Raw genomic sequence first — 16,482 nt, 5'->3', positions numbered from 1 at the left:
TTTGCAGCTGTGGGCCCCACAGGAGACTGAAGCTCCTCCGGGAAGGCGGAGGCAAGCAGCTGAGGTGGCCGCTGCGTGCAAGGAGACCATGCCTGCGAGCGAACACCCTGGCTTTGGCGGAGGGAGCTGGGCGGGAGGTCCTCCTGCCTGGCACCAGGAGGCCTCGGATCCTTACCAGAACCACCCTGGGGGAGGCGGGCATTTCTCCTAACGCTAACGGAATCCAAGCTGGAGTCCCTGCCCCGCCTCCCCCAGATCTATAAGGTTAAGACTCTGTAATAAATCCGTTTTTGCTTAAATTGGCCAAGATGGGTCCTGCTATTCAATACAGAATCGCATCCCCCTGCTAGTGAGCCATCTCAGGAGTGGGCCCCACAGGGGTCCTCAACTCACAGGGAGGAGAGGACATTTCTCCCGGCAAAAGGAGTCTCAGGAAGATCAGTGGGGTCATTCGAGGTTAACTAAAATTTTTCCAACGGTTTCATTAGTCCGCCAGTAAATGCCCAACTTTCATGTAGAAACCCTGAAGTTGATTCCATGTTGAAATGCAGTAATCCACAAGATCAGGTGGGGTCTGATTTTTGTTATGTCAGTGCTGTAGGTACAGAAGAGAAAATATTCTCAGGTGTCACAGGAACCGCCGATTCCCTGACCATGTCTTGAACAGAGGATACAAACGCTGAATTTGCAGTTTTCCTCAAACCCTTCCGTGCAGTCTGAAGCAGCCGGTCACCTCTAGTTCTTCCATTCCTTATGTCCTTTGAAATGGCCTTCGGAAGCTGCCCCAAAGCCCTGCCTGCAGGCACCTCCTTCCCGGCGACCACAGGGATTACCCAAGTAACTTGCGCCACTGCACACCACGAACAGTGAGCGTCACAGTCCCCGTACAGCTGACCAGAACCTCCTGCCTGCAAACCCAACCAGGCCAGATAGCAAGGTCCCACAATCTCATTTTCTTAGACATAAGAGACTGTGTTCTGGTAAGACTTTGCTTACAAAAACTGGCAGCGGGTCAGATTTGGCCTCTGAGTCCTGGGTTGCCAACAGCTGGTTTAAAACAAAAGAAACGGATTTCACAAGTTAAATGTAGTTTTCTCTTTTAAGTAACACTCTAAAATACATACCCTTTCTCCTCCGCTGGATTCGGCTGTCCCTCTTTCACTGGCTTCTGTGGAGTTTTCTCTTTCTTTTTCAGGTACTCCTTTAGTTTTTCTGCTCTATCAAGATACTCTGTACACTTTGCCCTGATACTCTGCTTGGCTTTATCACCCTGGGCTTCATCTATTAAAGGGGAGTGAGAGAGATTTTTCCATTAGTCTTCTACATGGACAGGTTTAAACTCTTAGACACACTTTTGAGACACGGACAATCTAGTTTGGGAGGCGGGGGAGGGAGGAAGGGTATCTCTAAGCCTCGTAACCAACCAACACCAACTCTTGTCCGCTTCCCTCCAGCACGGCTGGAAGCCAACAGCGGGTCTGAGGCAGAAAGAAATCTGAGCAAGACACTAGATATGTTAAATTAATGCTAAATAATAAGAAGAAATTATGTAATATTCTGTGGGTTTTCTATTCTTCCTTTAACATTTTGTGCGACAGCTGAAAGTGGCTGCTCTCGCATAAAACCAATTCTAAGACCAACAAAAGTAACATCAACCGTTCCATTAATGTCTACGTAAGTTTCATCTCATGGTAGAAGAATGCCGGAAATTCCGTATGTTACAGGTGCCCCCAATACAGTAATTTTACTCCACAAAGGCCTCTGTGGGAGCTATTTCAAAAGCCGACTTGAGCAGTCCATGCAGGGTAAGGACCGGCCCCAATTATCTTAGGATTCATTTTTAGTTTCACTTTATTTGACAGAAACACCTCAACATGAAATGAAGAAGCTCAAAGAAAATCCTAAATTATCCAACCGCTGAAGTTTTCAGTAACAAATAACTTTCAGTTTGCCAGAGAGACACTTTTGTCGAATGTTCAGCCTCCACTGAAGATCCACGGAGGCAGGGTTTTACCCACTTTCCCCTCACAGTCGCATCCCGGTGCCTAAAACAGCACCTGGTGCGTGGGAAACATGCAGTACGTATTTGGAAAACATACGAACAAAATGGCTCCCAACCTTTTTTTTTTAAAGTACTTAAGAGAGTATTTTCAGAGACGCTTAGAAAATGTGGTTTGTACATAATGTCGGTATATCGCCAGTAAAATAAAACTATTTACATCGATTATATGGCATTTTAATATTTTTAGGTAGACAAAGTAACAATAACTAGGATAGCTATGCACATTTGTTTGCCGACTACTTAAAAATTATTAACAAGCTACCGGGAATATTTTGCAAATGGATGGTTTAGAATTTTCTGGCATTATATTCAACTTTTATGAAAGAAACAGAATAATCTTTTCCTTTAACGTTTTAAAACAGAAAACAAACTATGGCCTTACATTTAACTACATGGAGAAAATACTGAACAGCGTGTTGGTAGAGTTGAAGAGCTTCCTCATAGTTCCCAGCTTTGTCTTCCTGGGCTGCTTTGCTAGCAAGATCTATTGCTTTCTGTTTGAAGGGAGGCAAAATCATATCATCAAAATCAAATAAGCAACAACACTGTGATGTAAATGATCATATTGAACGTGTTTTTTTTCCTTCTCTTTTCTTTTCTTTTTTTTTTTTTTTTTTAACTAAAAGCAACCTCAGGGACACCTGGGTGGCTCAATCGGTTGGCTGAGTGACTTCGGCTCAGGTCATGATCTCGCTGTTCATGAGTTCGAGCCCCGCACGGGGCTCGCTGCTGTCAGTCTGTTAGCGCAGAGCCTGCTTCAGATGCTCTGTCCCCCTCTCTCTGCCCGTCCCTCCCCCCGCCCCGTGCTCTCCCCAAAATAAATATTTTTAAATAAATAAGTAAAAGCAATCTTAAAACAAATCCACCTGTTTTCCCTAAATCTCAATTGCATGTTACTATACATTATAATGATTTACAAAATGTAAACGACATTTGTTAAATGGGTAAATGCTGACTACTACTTTTACCTAGTACCAATCACTAAGATTCTCATTAATTTTCATTCAACATAAGTCAAGCTTAAAGCTAGTAAGGAATAATCAAATAATATGAAAATTCAAGTTAAAAGTATTCAGGGAAATTCTCAGAAATGCAATGCTGTTATAGATAAATCATATAACAATAGTAAAATGTAAATGGTGTAAAACCCCCTCAGAAGCAATGGGGCAATGAAATTGCAAGAATCTGAAATGCCCAAATCTTTAATCCAGTAAGACAGTAACCAGAAGGGGTCTTTTTAAAAAACAAAAACAAAACTTGGAAACATTAATTTTAAACAGCAAACAGATGCCACACAATGGAATATTATAGGATCATTAAAATAATATTAAAACATTCACAATATGGAAAAATGTCTATAATGGGATTTTTTAAAAAGCACAATACAATTTTTACATATAGGCAGAGTTCAACTATTTGAAACAATAGCAAAAACAAGCAAAACCCAGGAAAAAGATGTAGAGAAATTTAACACAGCTCATTTTTGATAAGACTCAATTTCTTCTTTTTCTGCTTTTTCTCATCTTTTAAAAGTGTCCATAATGAACATGGACTTTTGTGGTATTTAAAAAAAAAAAAAAAAACACACAAAACCCCTAGAAATAGACCCATACAAATATGTTAACGGACTTTTGACAAATTTGCAAAAGCAAGTTAATGGCGGAAGAAACAGTGCTGTAGCAATCAGACATCTTTAGCAAAAAAAAAAAAAAAATAAAGAAATAAAAAAAGACAGAGACAGAGAATCTTGACCTAAACCACAAAAATTAACTCACTACACTGTACACCTGTAACTAATGTTACACTGTATTTAACTAACTAGAAATTAAATAAAAACTTAAAAAAAAATCCCGTAAGTTCTTAAAAGCAGAGTATTTTCTCTAGCTGGAAGTAGGAGATAGGAGGCAGGAGAGGTCAGAAAGAATACAAGCCTGATGAAAATCCACCCGACCACACTGGCATCCAAGCAAAAGAACCTGGCTGACAACCACATGAAACTGAAATCTGCCAACACACGCATGTGTTTAGAAGCAGACACATCCCCAGAGACTTCATGAACAACCACCAAACAGACAAAAACGCAGCCCTGCTGACACCTCAGTCAGCCTGGTGAGACTCTGAGCTAGAGCCCCGCTGAGCGATGGTCAACCTGGACTTCTAACCCACAGAAACGGAGATAATAAGTTAAGGTTGTTGTAGGTTGAAAAAAAAATTAAATCACAATGGATGATGGACTTTAATATAAAATATGAAACCATAAAATCCTTAGAAAAAACTGAAAATCTCCAGCATCTAGGGCTAGGCAAAGTTCTTGGACTATATGTGCCAAAAAACACAATATATAAAATGAAAACAATATGGACTGGCATAAAGACAGACACATACATCAATGGGACAGAATAGAGAGCCAGAAATAAACCTATGTATGTACAGTGAATTAACTCACCACAAAGGAGTCAAGAATACCCAAAGAGGAAAGGACAGTCTCTTCAATAAATAGTGTTGGGAAAACTGGACAGCAAAATGCAAAAGAACGAAACTGGACCATTACCTCACACCATCCACAAAAATTAACTCAAAAGATCTGAACAGAACACCTGACACCATAAAACTCCTTGAAGGAAATACAGGCAAGTTAAGCTCCAACTCCAGTCTTGGTGATGATTTTTTGGATTTGACACCAAAAGCAAAGGCAACAAAAACAAAGATGAACAAGTGGGACTCCATCAAACTAAAAAGCTTCTGCACAGCAAAGGAAACCATCAACAAAATGAAAAAGCAACCTATCACAATGGAGAAAATATTTACAAATCGTGTCCTGCTAAAGGGTTAACATCCAGCGTGTAGAGAGAAGAACTCATAAAATTCAACGGCAAAAAAAACCAAGCAACCCAATTAAAAAAATGACTCGAGGCTCTGAACAGATAGTTTCCCAAAGACATACAAACGCCCAACAGGTATATGAAACAGCACTCAAGATCACTAATCATCAGGGAAATGCAAATTGAAACTACAATGAGCTGGGACCTCACATCTGTTAGAATGGCTATTATCAATAAAACAAGAAATAGCAAGTATTGGTGAGGATGTGGACAAAAGGGAACCCTTGTACACTGTTGGTGGGACTGTAACTGGTGCAGCCGCTGTGGAAAACACTATGGAGGTTCCTCAAAAAATTAAAAATAGAACTACCATATGATTCAGCAATTTCACTATTTATCCAGAGACAACGAAAACATGAACTTTGTTGAAAGATACATGCACCTCAATGTTCAATGCAGCATTATTTAAAATAGCCAACTTATGGAAACAACCTAAGTGTCCACAGACAGACGAATGGATAGAGAATGTGGTTACGTACACAATGGAATATTATTTAGCCATAAAAAGAAGGAAATCTTGACATGTGTGACAACATGAATAGAATTAAGGGCATTACGCTAAACAAAAGAAGTCAAAGAAAGACAAATACCATACGATCTCATTTATGTGTGAAATTGAAAGAGAAAACATCCACAAATAAATCCAAGCTAATAGATACAGAGAACATCCAGGTAGTTACCAGAGGTGGGGAAAGGTGAAACAGGTGAAGGGAGTCCAAAGATCCAAACCTCTAGTTATAAAATAAATGTCATAGGGATGTAATATACAGTATGGTGACTACAGTTAATAACACTGTGTTGCATATTTGAAAGTTGCTAAGAGAGTGTCTTAAAATTCTCATCACAGGAAAACCATTTTTGTAACAATGAAAGGTGACAGGTGTTAGCTAGACTTACTGTGGTGTCATCTCACACCGCATACAAAAAAAAAAAAAAAGAATCCTGTTGTACACCTGAAATGAATATACGTCAATTATACCTCAAAAAAAAAAAAAAAAAAAAGAAAAGAAAAGAAAGAAAAGAAAAATGATAATTGGACCTCATCAAATTATAAAGTTTTAGTCTGTAAAAAATCCTATTAAAGGATGAAAAAGACAAGCTACAGACTGGAGAAATATTTGCAAACTACATATTTGTAAAAGGATTAGTATTTTAGAATAGAAAGAACTCCCAAAACTCAACAATTTAAAAACAATCCAAGTAGAAAATGGGCTGAAGACATAAACAGACATTTCACCAAAGAGGATATACACATGGTAAAGTAGCACACAAAAGATGTTTAACTGACTAGCCATTAGAGAAATGCAAATTAAAACCACCATGAGATATCTTGAAACATGTATCAGAATGGCTTTAAAAAAAAAAAAGTGACAATAATACCAAACGCCCCAGAGAACTGGATCACTTACACATTGCTGGTAGGATGTAAAATGGTAGAGTCACTCTGGGAAACTGTTTTGTTTTGTTTTGTTTTGTTTTCACAAATCTAAACGTGCAGCTACCATATGAACCAGTGACTGCACTCCTGGGTATTTACCCCAGAGAAATGAAGACTTCTGTTCACACAAAAATTTATACATGAACATTCCAGATGTCCTTCAACCATATAGCATGGTTAAACAAACTGTGCTACACCCATACCAAGGAGTACCGTTCAGTTACAAAAAGAAACTACTTTGATACACACAACATGAATGGATCTTGAGGAAGAACCGATTCCAGAAAGTTACATATCCCAGAAAGTTACATATCGTGTGATTCCATTTATATAACTTTCTGGAAATGACAAAACCAGAGATGGAGAGCATATTAGTATTGTCAGGAAACAGGGATGGTGGGGGGGGGGTGGCGAGAAAGAGAGGTGATTGTGGTTCTAAAAGGGCAACAGGGGGCTCCTTGGTGGCTCAGTTAGTTAAGCATCTGACTCTTGAGGGGCGCCTGGGTGGCTCAGTCGGTTGAGCGTCCGACTTCAGCTCAGGTCATGATCTCACGGTTCGTGAGTTCAAGCCCCGTGTCGGGCTCTGTGCTGACAGCTCAGAGCCTGGATCCTGCTTCAGATTCAGTGTCTCCCTCTCTCTCTGCCCCTAACCCATTCGCATTCTGTCTCTGTCTCTCTCAAAAATAAATAAAAATTAAAAAAAAAAAAAAAGTCTGTGTAAGCATCTGACTCTTGATTTCAGCCCAGGTGAGGATTTCATGGCGGTGAGACTGTGCTGGGTGGGGAGCCTGCTTAAGATTCTCTCTCTCCCTATTCCTCTGCCCTGCCCCCACATGCTGTTTCTTTCTCTCTCAAAAAATAAAAATACACTAAAAAAAATTTACAAAAGGGCCACAGGAGGGGTCCCTGTGGGTAGAACTATTCTGTATCACGACTTTGATGGAGGATCCAGGAACTTACCCATATGACACAGCTCTGAACACACACACACACAATATACATGAATACAAGTAAACTGGAAAATCTGAGTAAGACTGGTGGAATGTATCAATGTCAACATCCGGGTTATACTGTACTATAGTTTTATAAATGCTACCACTGGGAGCAAATGGGTGAAGGGTCCACAGAACCCCTCTATATGATTTCTCACCATCGCATGTGAACCCATGGTTATAGCAAAATAAAACCTTCATCAAAAAACCATCTTTAATATTTAAACACACACACACACACACACACGTACATAACAAGCATGTTTTATTAAAACATTCCACCTGGATTAATCTAAGTAGTAAAACTGTATTCAACAAAAGAGCCAGTAGAAAAAAAGGATCATGGTTATGCTATATTAAAAATCAGCACATAAGAAAAAAACCACTCAAACAATCCCAAACCAACCATACGTGAGAATATTATATTTTGAAGCAGTTGCTAATGGAATGCATAGATGGAATGAAAGCTGTAAATAGGAGGAACAGACCTTCCCTCTGTTGTTGCAGGAGGGAAAAAAAAATGGTAGAATTGAGAAGATGTTTCACAGTTCAAACAGCTGAATTTGGTGCTGAATTTTCAAAAGTCTGGTAAGCTAGCTGGGATATAAAGGGTGAACTCATAGCACTCATACGTGTGGGCAACCGGTGGACTGGGGCACCTTGTCACATAAAAATGCACCTAGAAGACTCCATGGCTAAGCCATGCAGGGGAAATAAGTTCTTCTTATTCTAGATACAATTTTCTTCTATTATTTTGAATTGCTGTGCCGCTCACCTCTCTAGCTATATGTTCTCCTCATTTGCAGTCAGTCCTATTTTCAGCACCACAGTGATGGTTAAGGAAAACTCTTACAGTTGGTATTTAATTACCTAGCTCCAAATACGGTAACAATGACTTTAAACCAGCCCTTCTTTGATGACGGACAGGCCTGTATCTGCACTGTCCAACTGTGAGCCACTAGCTACAATCGGCTTCTGAGCACCCATGGCTAGTGTGACTGACAAGTTCTAAATTTTGAGTAAAATTTAAATTTAAATAGAGGCGCCTGGGTGGCTCAGTCAGTTAAGCGTCCGACTTCCAGATCAAGTCATGATCTCACAGTTCTTGAGTTCGAGCCCCTCAACAGGCTCTGTGCTGACAGCTCAGAGCCTGGGGCCTGCTTCAGATTCTGTGCCTCCCTCTCTTTCTCTCTCTGCCCCTACCCTGCTTGTGCTGTCTCTCAAAAATAAATAAACATAAAAAAAATTAAAATAAATACACAAATTTAAATAGTCCCACGTAGCTACTACTGGACAGTGCATGTTAAACCTTTAATCAAAAATGATTTGAGGGTATGTATCTCTTTTTCCCTTGCTGAACACCCCACTTCAACCTTGGTTCTATCAGCATTTTTCATCTGAAATGAAAGTGACTGTGTCTGGTGTGGTTTGGGAGTGCCCTTTATTCCTAACCCTGACCACTTCCATCGCACGTGATTCAAAACTACCACCGAGCCTCCCGAGTGGTCAGCCTGCTTCCACACTCAACACCCCGGAGTCCACCTGGCAGCCAACGATGGGCCCTCTTCGGTGGGTTCGCACGGTAGTTAATACAACCCAGATGCTGGCTCACGGTCGACAGGGCCTTAAATGACCTGTGTGTGCCCTGGCTCCTTCCAGATCTCACCCCAAACCTGTTAGTTCGCCTTTACTCAGGAAGCCTGCGCACGGCTGATCCCTCGGCCTAGAATGTTCTTCCCCAACAGGCACAGGACAGTCTCTTTTCACAGTTCAAATGGCAAGTCCTCAGAGAGGCCCTCCCTAATCTACTGCAGAGGCTGCACTCTGCCCCTGCTCTCGGTTCTCCCCCCACCCCAGAGCCGGGGCCTGGCACACACTGGGCACTTAATAACATTGCCGAACAAAGGAAAAAAAATCCCCTATTGCTTTCTCAGAATCTTCTTCCTTTTGGTGATTCCACCCCTATCATCTCTAACAACTTTCCTCCACTGGATGTTTTCCTGCCTGTCCATGCTATTTCTCTCCCCTGGGCTCTGGAGACCACCCCCATCTTCCTTCTCTGACATCCACTCTATCAATCACATGCCCACTCTGCTGCTCTCCCCAACGTAACCTTTTTTTTTTTTTTTTTTTTTTAATTGGGGCCTTCCTCAGCATTAAAACATACGTAAAGTCCTACCTCAGACTCATACCTCCAAAACACAAACGAAAACCCACTGGCTCTCCCCAGTTTCTAGGTTCCTCCCTGGTTAACATCTTACGTATCTCTTCACCTCCAGAGCAAAATCCCAAAGAGAACCCCGAGTGCGTCATGCTTTCTTGACTCCTCCAATGCTTCCTGCTGCCTGCCAGGTCTCGCAATGACCTAACTCTGTCCGCAGCCTTCAACCCTCAAAGCAGACATCTGGACTCGGCCTCCTCCTCCGGCCTCCATGGCACCCTTCTCTCTCAGTTCTACTCTTGACTGTGCGGTGATTCTTTTGCAGGCTCCCTTTTTTCTCTCCTTCTATGCCAAGATTCCACAACCTTCTTGTTCCTCCTCATGCTATGAATTCTCCAAGATACCTTCAACCTCTGCTACCATCTGTATGCTAATAACTCTCCAATGCTTGTTTCCAGCTCTCTCCCTCTAGTTCTACACATGTGTCTCCAACTGCTCATGGAACATTTCCACTTGGTTGCCTGTACATGCATTTCAAACCCAAAAAGTTCAAGATCACCTGCGCCCAAATATGTGCCTCTTCTTGTAATCCCAAACCCAATTCTTCCCCACTGAGATATCCAACCCAGGAAGAGGGGCGAAAACTCAGCCTCCTCCGCACCCCTCTTTCTAAATGCAGAGCCAAGCCTGACTTCTTCCTCTCCAATCTGTCTTTGATTAATCCTTTCTTCTTTAAGAGGTACTACACTACTTTGGCCCTCCCCATCTCCCATCACACAGAACCCTGCCTCCTAACTGGTCTCCCGTGTGCCCAGGGTGGCTACCGGTCTGGCTGTCCCCCATGCACGCATGGTAGTTTCCTTCTAAAACAAAACCCTGAGCGTATTACCTTCGCAGACTCCTGACTATAGCAGGATGAGGACCAATCATCTCTGTGTTAGCACACACCCTTCCATGGCCTAACTAGGCTTGTCCACTCACCTTATGCACGCAGTTCCAGTCATGCCAAACTAATGGGACAACTGAGACTTCATGCCTTTGTTTATAGTGTACTCCTCACCTGGAATATCCTATCCACTTATCTCCCCACATAACTCCAGCTTCTCTAAGACTCGGCACAGTCACGGTCCTCCTGCTGCAAAGTGTCCCTGATACCCCCAAGTGGCCTACCCTATGCTTCCTCTAAATTTCCACTGCCTCTGTTACACATTTCCAAAGATCACACAGTATCCCTGTTAGCCACTTAAAATTTTTTTTAATGTTTATTCATTTTTTGAGAGAGAGAAAGAAAGAGTGGGGGAGGAACAGAGAGAGAGGGAGACACAGAATTTGAAGCAGGCTCCAAGCCCTGAGCTGTCACCACAGAGCCTGACACGGGGTTCAGACCCATGAACTGTGAGATCATGACCTGAGCTGATGTCGGGCACTTAACCGACTGAGCCATCAAGGTGCCCCAGCCACTTTATATGTCTTTTCACATCAGAATGTAAGCCCTTGGATTTCAAGGATGATATATTTCTTTTATGATTCCCTAAGACTTAGCAAAATGTATGGCACATTTAGGACTGAGTAAACCTTGAGTTCTATGTATACCGCATTACTCGCAATTTCTGTCAACCCTCTCTAAGGTTTATTGCACTTCTCGACTGAGGCATATATTCTTTTTCTTTACCTGGAATGCATCCCATTTTCTGGTCCAAGAAGGCATAACTTCATAGTGAAAAAAGTACAAATGCCTAACACATAAACCTGGATTCGAAACTGTCTTCTATACTAACTGCATGTCTTGGGTTAAATCATAACCTTAATAAACTTTGGATTCTTATACTGTGAAACTGAAGTAATACTCACCTTGAAGAGTTGCTTTGAGGATTAAGATCACACCAAACACCTGGTGGACAGTTAGTGTCGGCACCTTACACATTATCTAAGCTCACATCATCTCCTCTGTGGAACATTTCTCAGTTACCTTTGAAGAGTTAGATAAGCCCTTCCTTTCTGCTCTCCTATACTAACCTTTAATTCTATCATAGCACTATTGTGTTATTTTATAATTTTGAGTTTTAGTTATCTGCATTCCTCCATTAGTTATGAGCTCCTGGTTATGGGGAGTTTTGCCTTGTTTGGTGGGAAAGTTATTTGTTATTTAAGAATATTCTTCATCCAAATTTCCTAGGTTAGAAGGTTAAAAAGGTTTGAATGAGAAAGTGCACCTATGACTCAACCACCATAAAATTAAACATCTCTGTTTAAAACTAGCAACATGCCTTTCATTTGTGTCAACCTCTAGCCGATTCATTAAGGAACATCCAACAACCCAATTCAAATATGACGCAAACTGACCATAAAACCAAAGTGCAATTCTTGCAAAAGAAAAAACAGGGGCGCCTGGGTGGGTCAGTGGGTTGAGCACCCGAATTCGGCTCAGGTCATGATCTTGCAGTTCTCGAGTTGAGTTGGAGCCCAGCATCATCGGGCTTGCTGCTGTCAGCCTGTCAGCGCAGAGCCTGCTTCGGATCCCCTGTCCCCCTCTCTTTGCCCCTCCCCCACTCATGCTGGCTCTCAAAAAATAAAAGCCTTAAAAAAAAAAAAAAAGGAAAAAGGTATCAGTAAATGGATGAAAATTATGTTGCAGAATGTCCAAATTACATGCAGTTTTGACAAGCGAAAAGCTGATGAAATAAAGAGTTAACTAAAAAAACCAACAAATATGAAGACAAGACACTTCAAAAGAAATCACTTTTGATATTAAAGAAACAATACTTTTATCAAAGAAACAATACTTTTTCCAAAAACATTCACCAAAAAGACCCTTTCTGAATGGGCTACAAAAAAAGTCAACGCTAAGTGGAGATTGTTATATCTTAGTCTAATGCAACCCTGTTGGAAAAGATACACACAAAAATCAACACATGACTTATTCTTCATTCTAAGGAATAAGCCATAGTTGCAATTACAACATTCTGAGACATATAAAACATTTATTTTCATAATCTTTTGGGTTGATTTTCAAGGTAAAAATCCCAAGAAAGGGACGCCTGGGTGGCTCAGTTGGTTAAGCGACCCACTTCCGCTCAGGTCATGACCTCGCGGTTGGTAAGTTCGAGCCCCACGTAGGGCTCTGTGCTGACAGTTCAGAGCCTGGAGCCTGCTTCGGATTCTGTGTCTCCCTCTCTCTCTGCCCCTCCCCCACGCACATTCTGTCTCTCTCTCTCTCTTTCTCAAAATAAACGTTAAAAAAAAAAAGTCCCCCAAAGCTCCTTCCTATCCTACCTCTTTCTGTGTGTGAAATTCTGAGTTCTATCTTAATGTATCTACTTTCAGTGGTCTTTCTTGTCAATTACCCAGATTTGGGCAAGTCCTCCATTATCCTTAGTGCTTGTACCGGACACTCAATGAATGTCTCATCAACGACTGCAAGACGAAGACAAGGGTTCAATCTTTTATGCTGATCTTTTGTCCCAAAATGACCCAGTGGACTGGGAGTCCTCGAGGCTAAGTCACATTCTAAATCCCTCTGAAACCTCAGATCCATTCTGGGCATCGGAGGCACTATTTCACAAATTTCTCAATGAATCTCACAGATGTCCAACAATCATGTCTAAAAGTTTAAGGTTCTACGATTTATGTACAAAACACTGTACTCACTGCGGTAAGGGTGGGGAGGTGGAGCCACAAAGCTTAAGAACACTCCCTGATTTTATATACATTTTGGGAGCCATGGCAGAGTGCACATGAAAGCACAGCTCAATGAACTGACGGATTCCTCAAATTCCAAGACTGTCCTCACGTTTCTATTCACCTGACAGCTAAAAGAGAAGGGCTTTGCTACACCAGCTTGAGACGGAGAACTAAGATCACCAGTGCTTTGCAAACATTACGTTCTTTCCTCTCTGTCTTACAGTGATTGGAGCGTCTGTGCCTCCGGTTCAAAGCTCTGCCCAGTTCTGTTCAAAAGAGGAAGAAAACCCACCTCAACAAAAGTGAAGCGTCTCGCACAGCGGGTGGGCTTGGGAGATCCCGCAGCGGGCGGAAAGCGCCCGACCCTCCCACCTGCGGCTGGGCGGGGGCGCCGCCCTCCCCCGTCCGGCACCAGGGGCGCGGCCGCTTCCTCCCTCCTCCCCTGTCTCCAATCCTAACCCCGCGCCGCCCCTCGGCTCCGGCTCTCCAGGAGGCGGGAGAACAGTGATACCTGAAGATTGGACGAGGTGGATGCCATGGCGGAGATCCGAGGCGGCTCCCTGGGGAAGAACTAGGGCAGAGGAAGCCAACAGCGGCAACGTCGAACCGTGCCCGGTGTTGCCTCAAACGTGCGCAGGCTGGTAGCCCTCGGACCCGGAGCGACGCCTCCCCTTCGCGAACTGGTTCCAAAACCGCAAGCCGCTCCGAGCGCCGCCGACCCTTCTCAGAAAACTTCCGCAATTCTGAGCCCCCTCCGGGCTCTCGTCCCGCCTCTGGCCTCAGCACTTCCGCTTTCGTCATCAGCACGCGCGCTACCCAGTCTCCAGCCATTCTGGTCTCGCCTCGGCCCCGGGGTCTCGCGATGCCGGGAGCCCGGAAGCGCTCCCGGGCCTAGTGGAAGTCAGGCTGGGCGCAAGCGCACTGTGGCTCTTACGTAGGGGCGGAGATGCGTCCTAGAGCCAAGATCTGTTACGTTTTCTTCTTTTTCCAGATGTTTTACACTTGAGGTGAATTATTGGCTCTGGCTCCTTTCAGTCCACATCATGGAGCGTGCCCTGTAGTTCTGTGGCTTTTGAGTGAAAAAGTCATCCCGTCCCCAAGACCCACCATTTGGGGACTTGGGGCTCGTTTACTGTGATTCATTCATTCTGTTTTCTCCTCTGTAAGATGGGGTTAATTATATATAGCACCCACCCCAGGATTGTGAAGAATGCTAGTGGCATGCGCTGGCATAGTGTTGGGTGAACAGTAAGATCTCAGTAAGCCTCAGCGTTTATTACTCAACACTGTACACTTTATTCAATAAGTTATGACAACTTATGGCCCCGTGAGGTCCTGAGAATGTTAGTAAAAGACAGGTGTGGTTGCTGTCCTCTAGGAGCTCACGGTTTGGTGGGGAAGCAGGCTCCTGAACACAAGTCTTATGAAACTGGCAGGTCAGATTATCTTTTACACCATTTATAAGGAAGGTTAATGACGAGAGGTTAAGTGCTTTCTGTGAGATCACATGTCAGGGATTAGTCGCAGACCTACAATAAGACCTTGCCTCAGCCTTTCTATCGTTTGCAGTCAAAATCCTCTTTTTCTTCATCCTTATGTAGGTAAGCTTCCCAAAGGAAAGTGAAATAGGTATTTAATCATTCCTCCATTTTATTTCCTACTCACTCCCTAATTCTTCCCGATCATCTGATGTCTCCTAAAGTTCTTCCCTCGCCCTTCTTACTAGGTATTGTCAACTACCCAGTTCTTGAACTCTCACTTGTAGAGAATCCTAATATTCTTTGTCTTTCTCCTTCACTGTCTCCCCTTCTTTTTAAAAAAAAAAAAATTATTTTTATTTATTTTGAGAGCAAGCGGGGGAAGGGCAGAGAGCGAGTGAGACAGAATCCCAGGCAGGCTCCATGCCATCAGTACAGAGCCTGATGCGGGGCTTGATCCCAAGAACTGTGAGATCATGACCTGAGCTGAAATCAGGAGTCAGATGCTTAACCGACTGAGCCACCCAGGTGTCCCACTGTTTCCCCTTCTTATTCTTCTCTATCTGTAGCATTGTGTCAAGAGTCATGTTCTCTTTAATCAAACTACTCCATCCCTGCTCATCTTATCCCCTTCCTGGACTTTATATAGCAATATAATAGAAATGGCTTCCAATCTACATCTCTAGGCCTAATGCTGTCTTCTGTCTTGCATTCATAACCTTCCAGAGATCTCCAGAAATCACAGGACTTTCCCATAAGACAAATTCAACACATTTGAAGTCAAGTTAATGATCATCTACCCCAAACTTCTCAGAATAACATCACGAAAACTCCATCATCCAGGCTCAAAGCTCAAAGTCAGCCCTCTCTCTGCCTTCATCTGCCAGTTCACCTTTCCACCCCTCTGTTCCCTTCCACTTACTGATAAATGCTGTAGGGATCGCAGCCCTTACAGTGTCAGCACATCATCGACATTTAATAAATACTAAACCTTTTAACTGAGCTGCTTAAAAGAAATTGCTAGATCCTTAATGACTATTTTCCCTGAAGATAAACCTGATTTTCCCTGAAGCTACAACTAGACTCCAATTTACCTTTCACCTCAATCCCTAAGAGTCTATGGAACACCCACTAAACGTAAGTCGACTAGGCATTAAAAAACTACAGAGATGAATATGATATGGTCTTTGCCATTCAGGAGTTTACAATTTAGTGGAAGACACAGACACATAATAGTGAAAAGAGAATCCACTGATATAAATTACCACCATGTGCCAGGCTGCTGTGGATATTGGATATGAACCAAACGGTCAAAAATCCCTCTTTTATCACTATCAACAAATCGTGTTAGTATCACGTACTCTCAATATTCAAAGAGAAGGCTATCGTCTGTAAGGTATTTTAAAAAATCCGTAATTTTAGTCTACTCGTGAGAAAACACAAGAAAAACACAAATTGAGGGCTTTTCTACTTCTAAAAAAATGCCTAACCAGGCTCTTCAAAAATGTCAAAGTAATGAAAGATAAGAAAAGACTGAGAAACTGTCACAGATTGCAGGGAACTCAGGAGACATGACAACTAAATGCAATATGGGATTCTGGATTGGATCCTGGAACAACAACAAAAGACATCAGTGGAAAAACTGATAAAAAAAAACACAAATTAAGTCTGGATTTTAGCTAATAGTACTACACTGAAACAAATTTTATAGGTTTTTTTTTTATGTTTACTTATTTTCGAGAGAGACAGACAGAGTGCAAGCAGGGCAGGAGCAGAGAGAGGGGGAGA

General features: G+C 42.5%; 1 protein-coding gene across 1 annotated transcript in view; it reads right to left on the bottom strand.

Moving 5' to 3' along the window:
• The window catches only part of VPS4B (vacuolar protein sorting 4 homolog B), a 32,030-nt gene extending 18,025 nt beyond the window's left edge, over positions 1–14,005 (bottom strand). Inside the window, 3 exon segments of the mRNA XM_030292274.1 lie at positions 1,125–1,281; positions 2,445–2,556; positions 13,728–14,005. Coding sequence (XP_030148134.1) covers positions 1,125–1,281; positions 2,445–2,556; positions 13,728–13,754 — 296 coding nt within the window. The 5' untranslated portion in view covers positions 13,755–14,005.
• Positions 14,006–16,482: the final 2,477 nt, after the last annotated feature.

Source organism: Lynx canadensis, chromosome D3 (assembly GCF_007474595.2).
Source record: "Lynx canadensis isolate LIC74 chromosome D3, mLynCan4.pri.v2, whole genome shotgun sequence".
Classification (NCBI taxonomy): domain Eukaryota; kingdom Metazoa; phylum Chordata; class Mammalia; order Carnivora; family Felidae; genus Lynx; species Lynx canadensis.
Note: the sequence above shows the minus strand (reverse complement) of the source record. Positions and strands in the feature narration are given on the sequence as shown.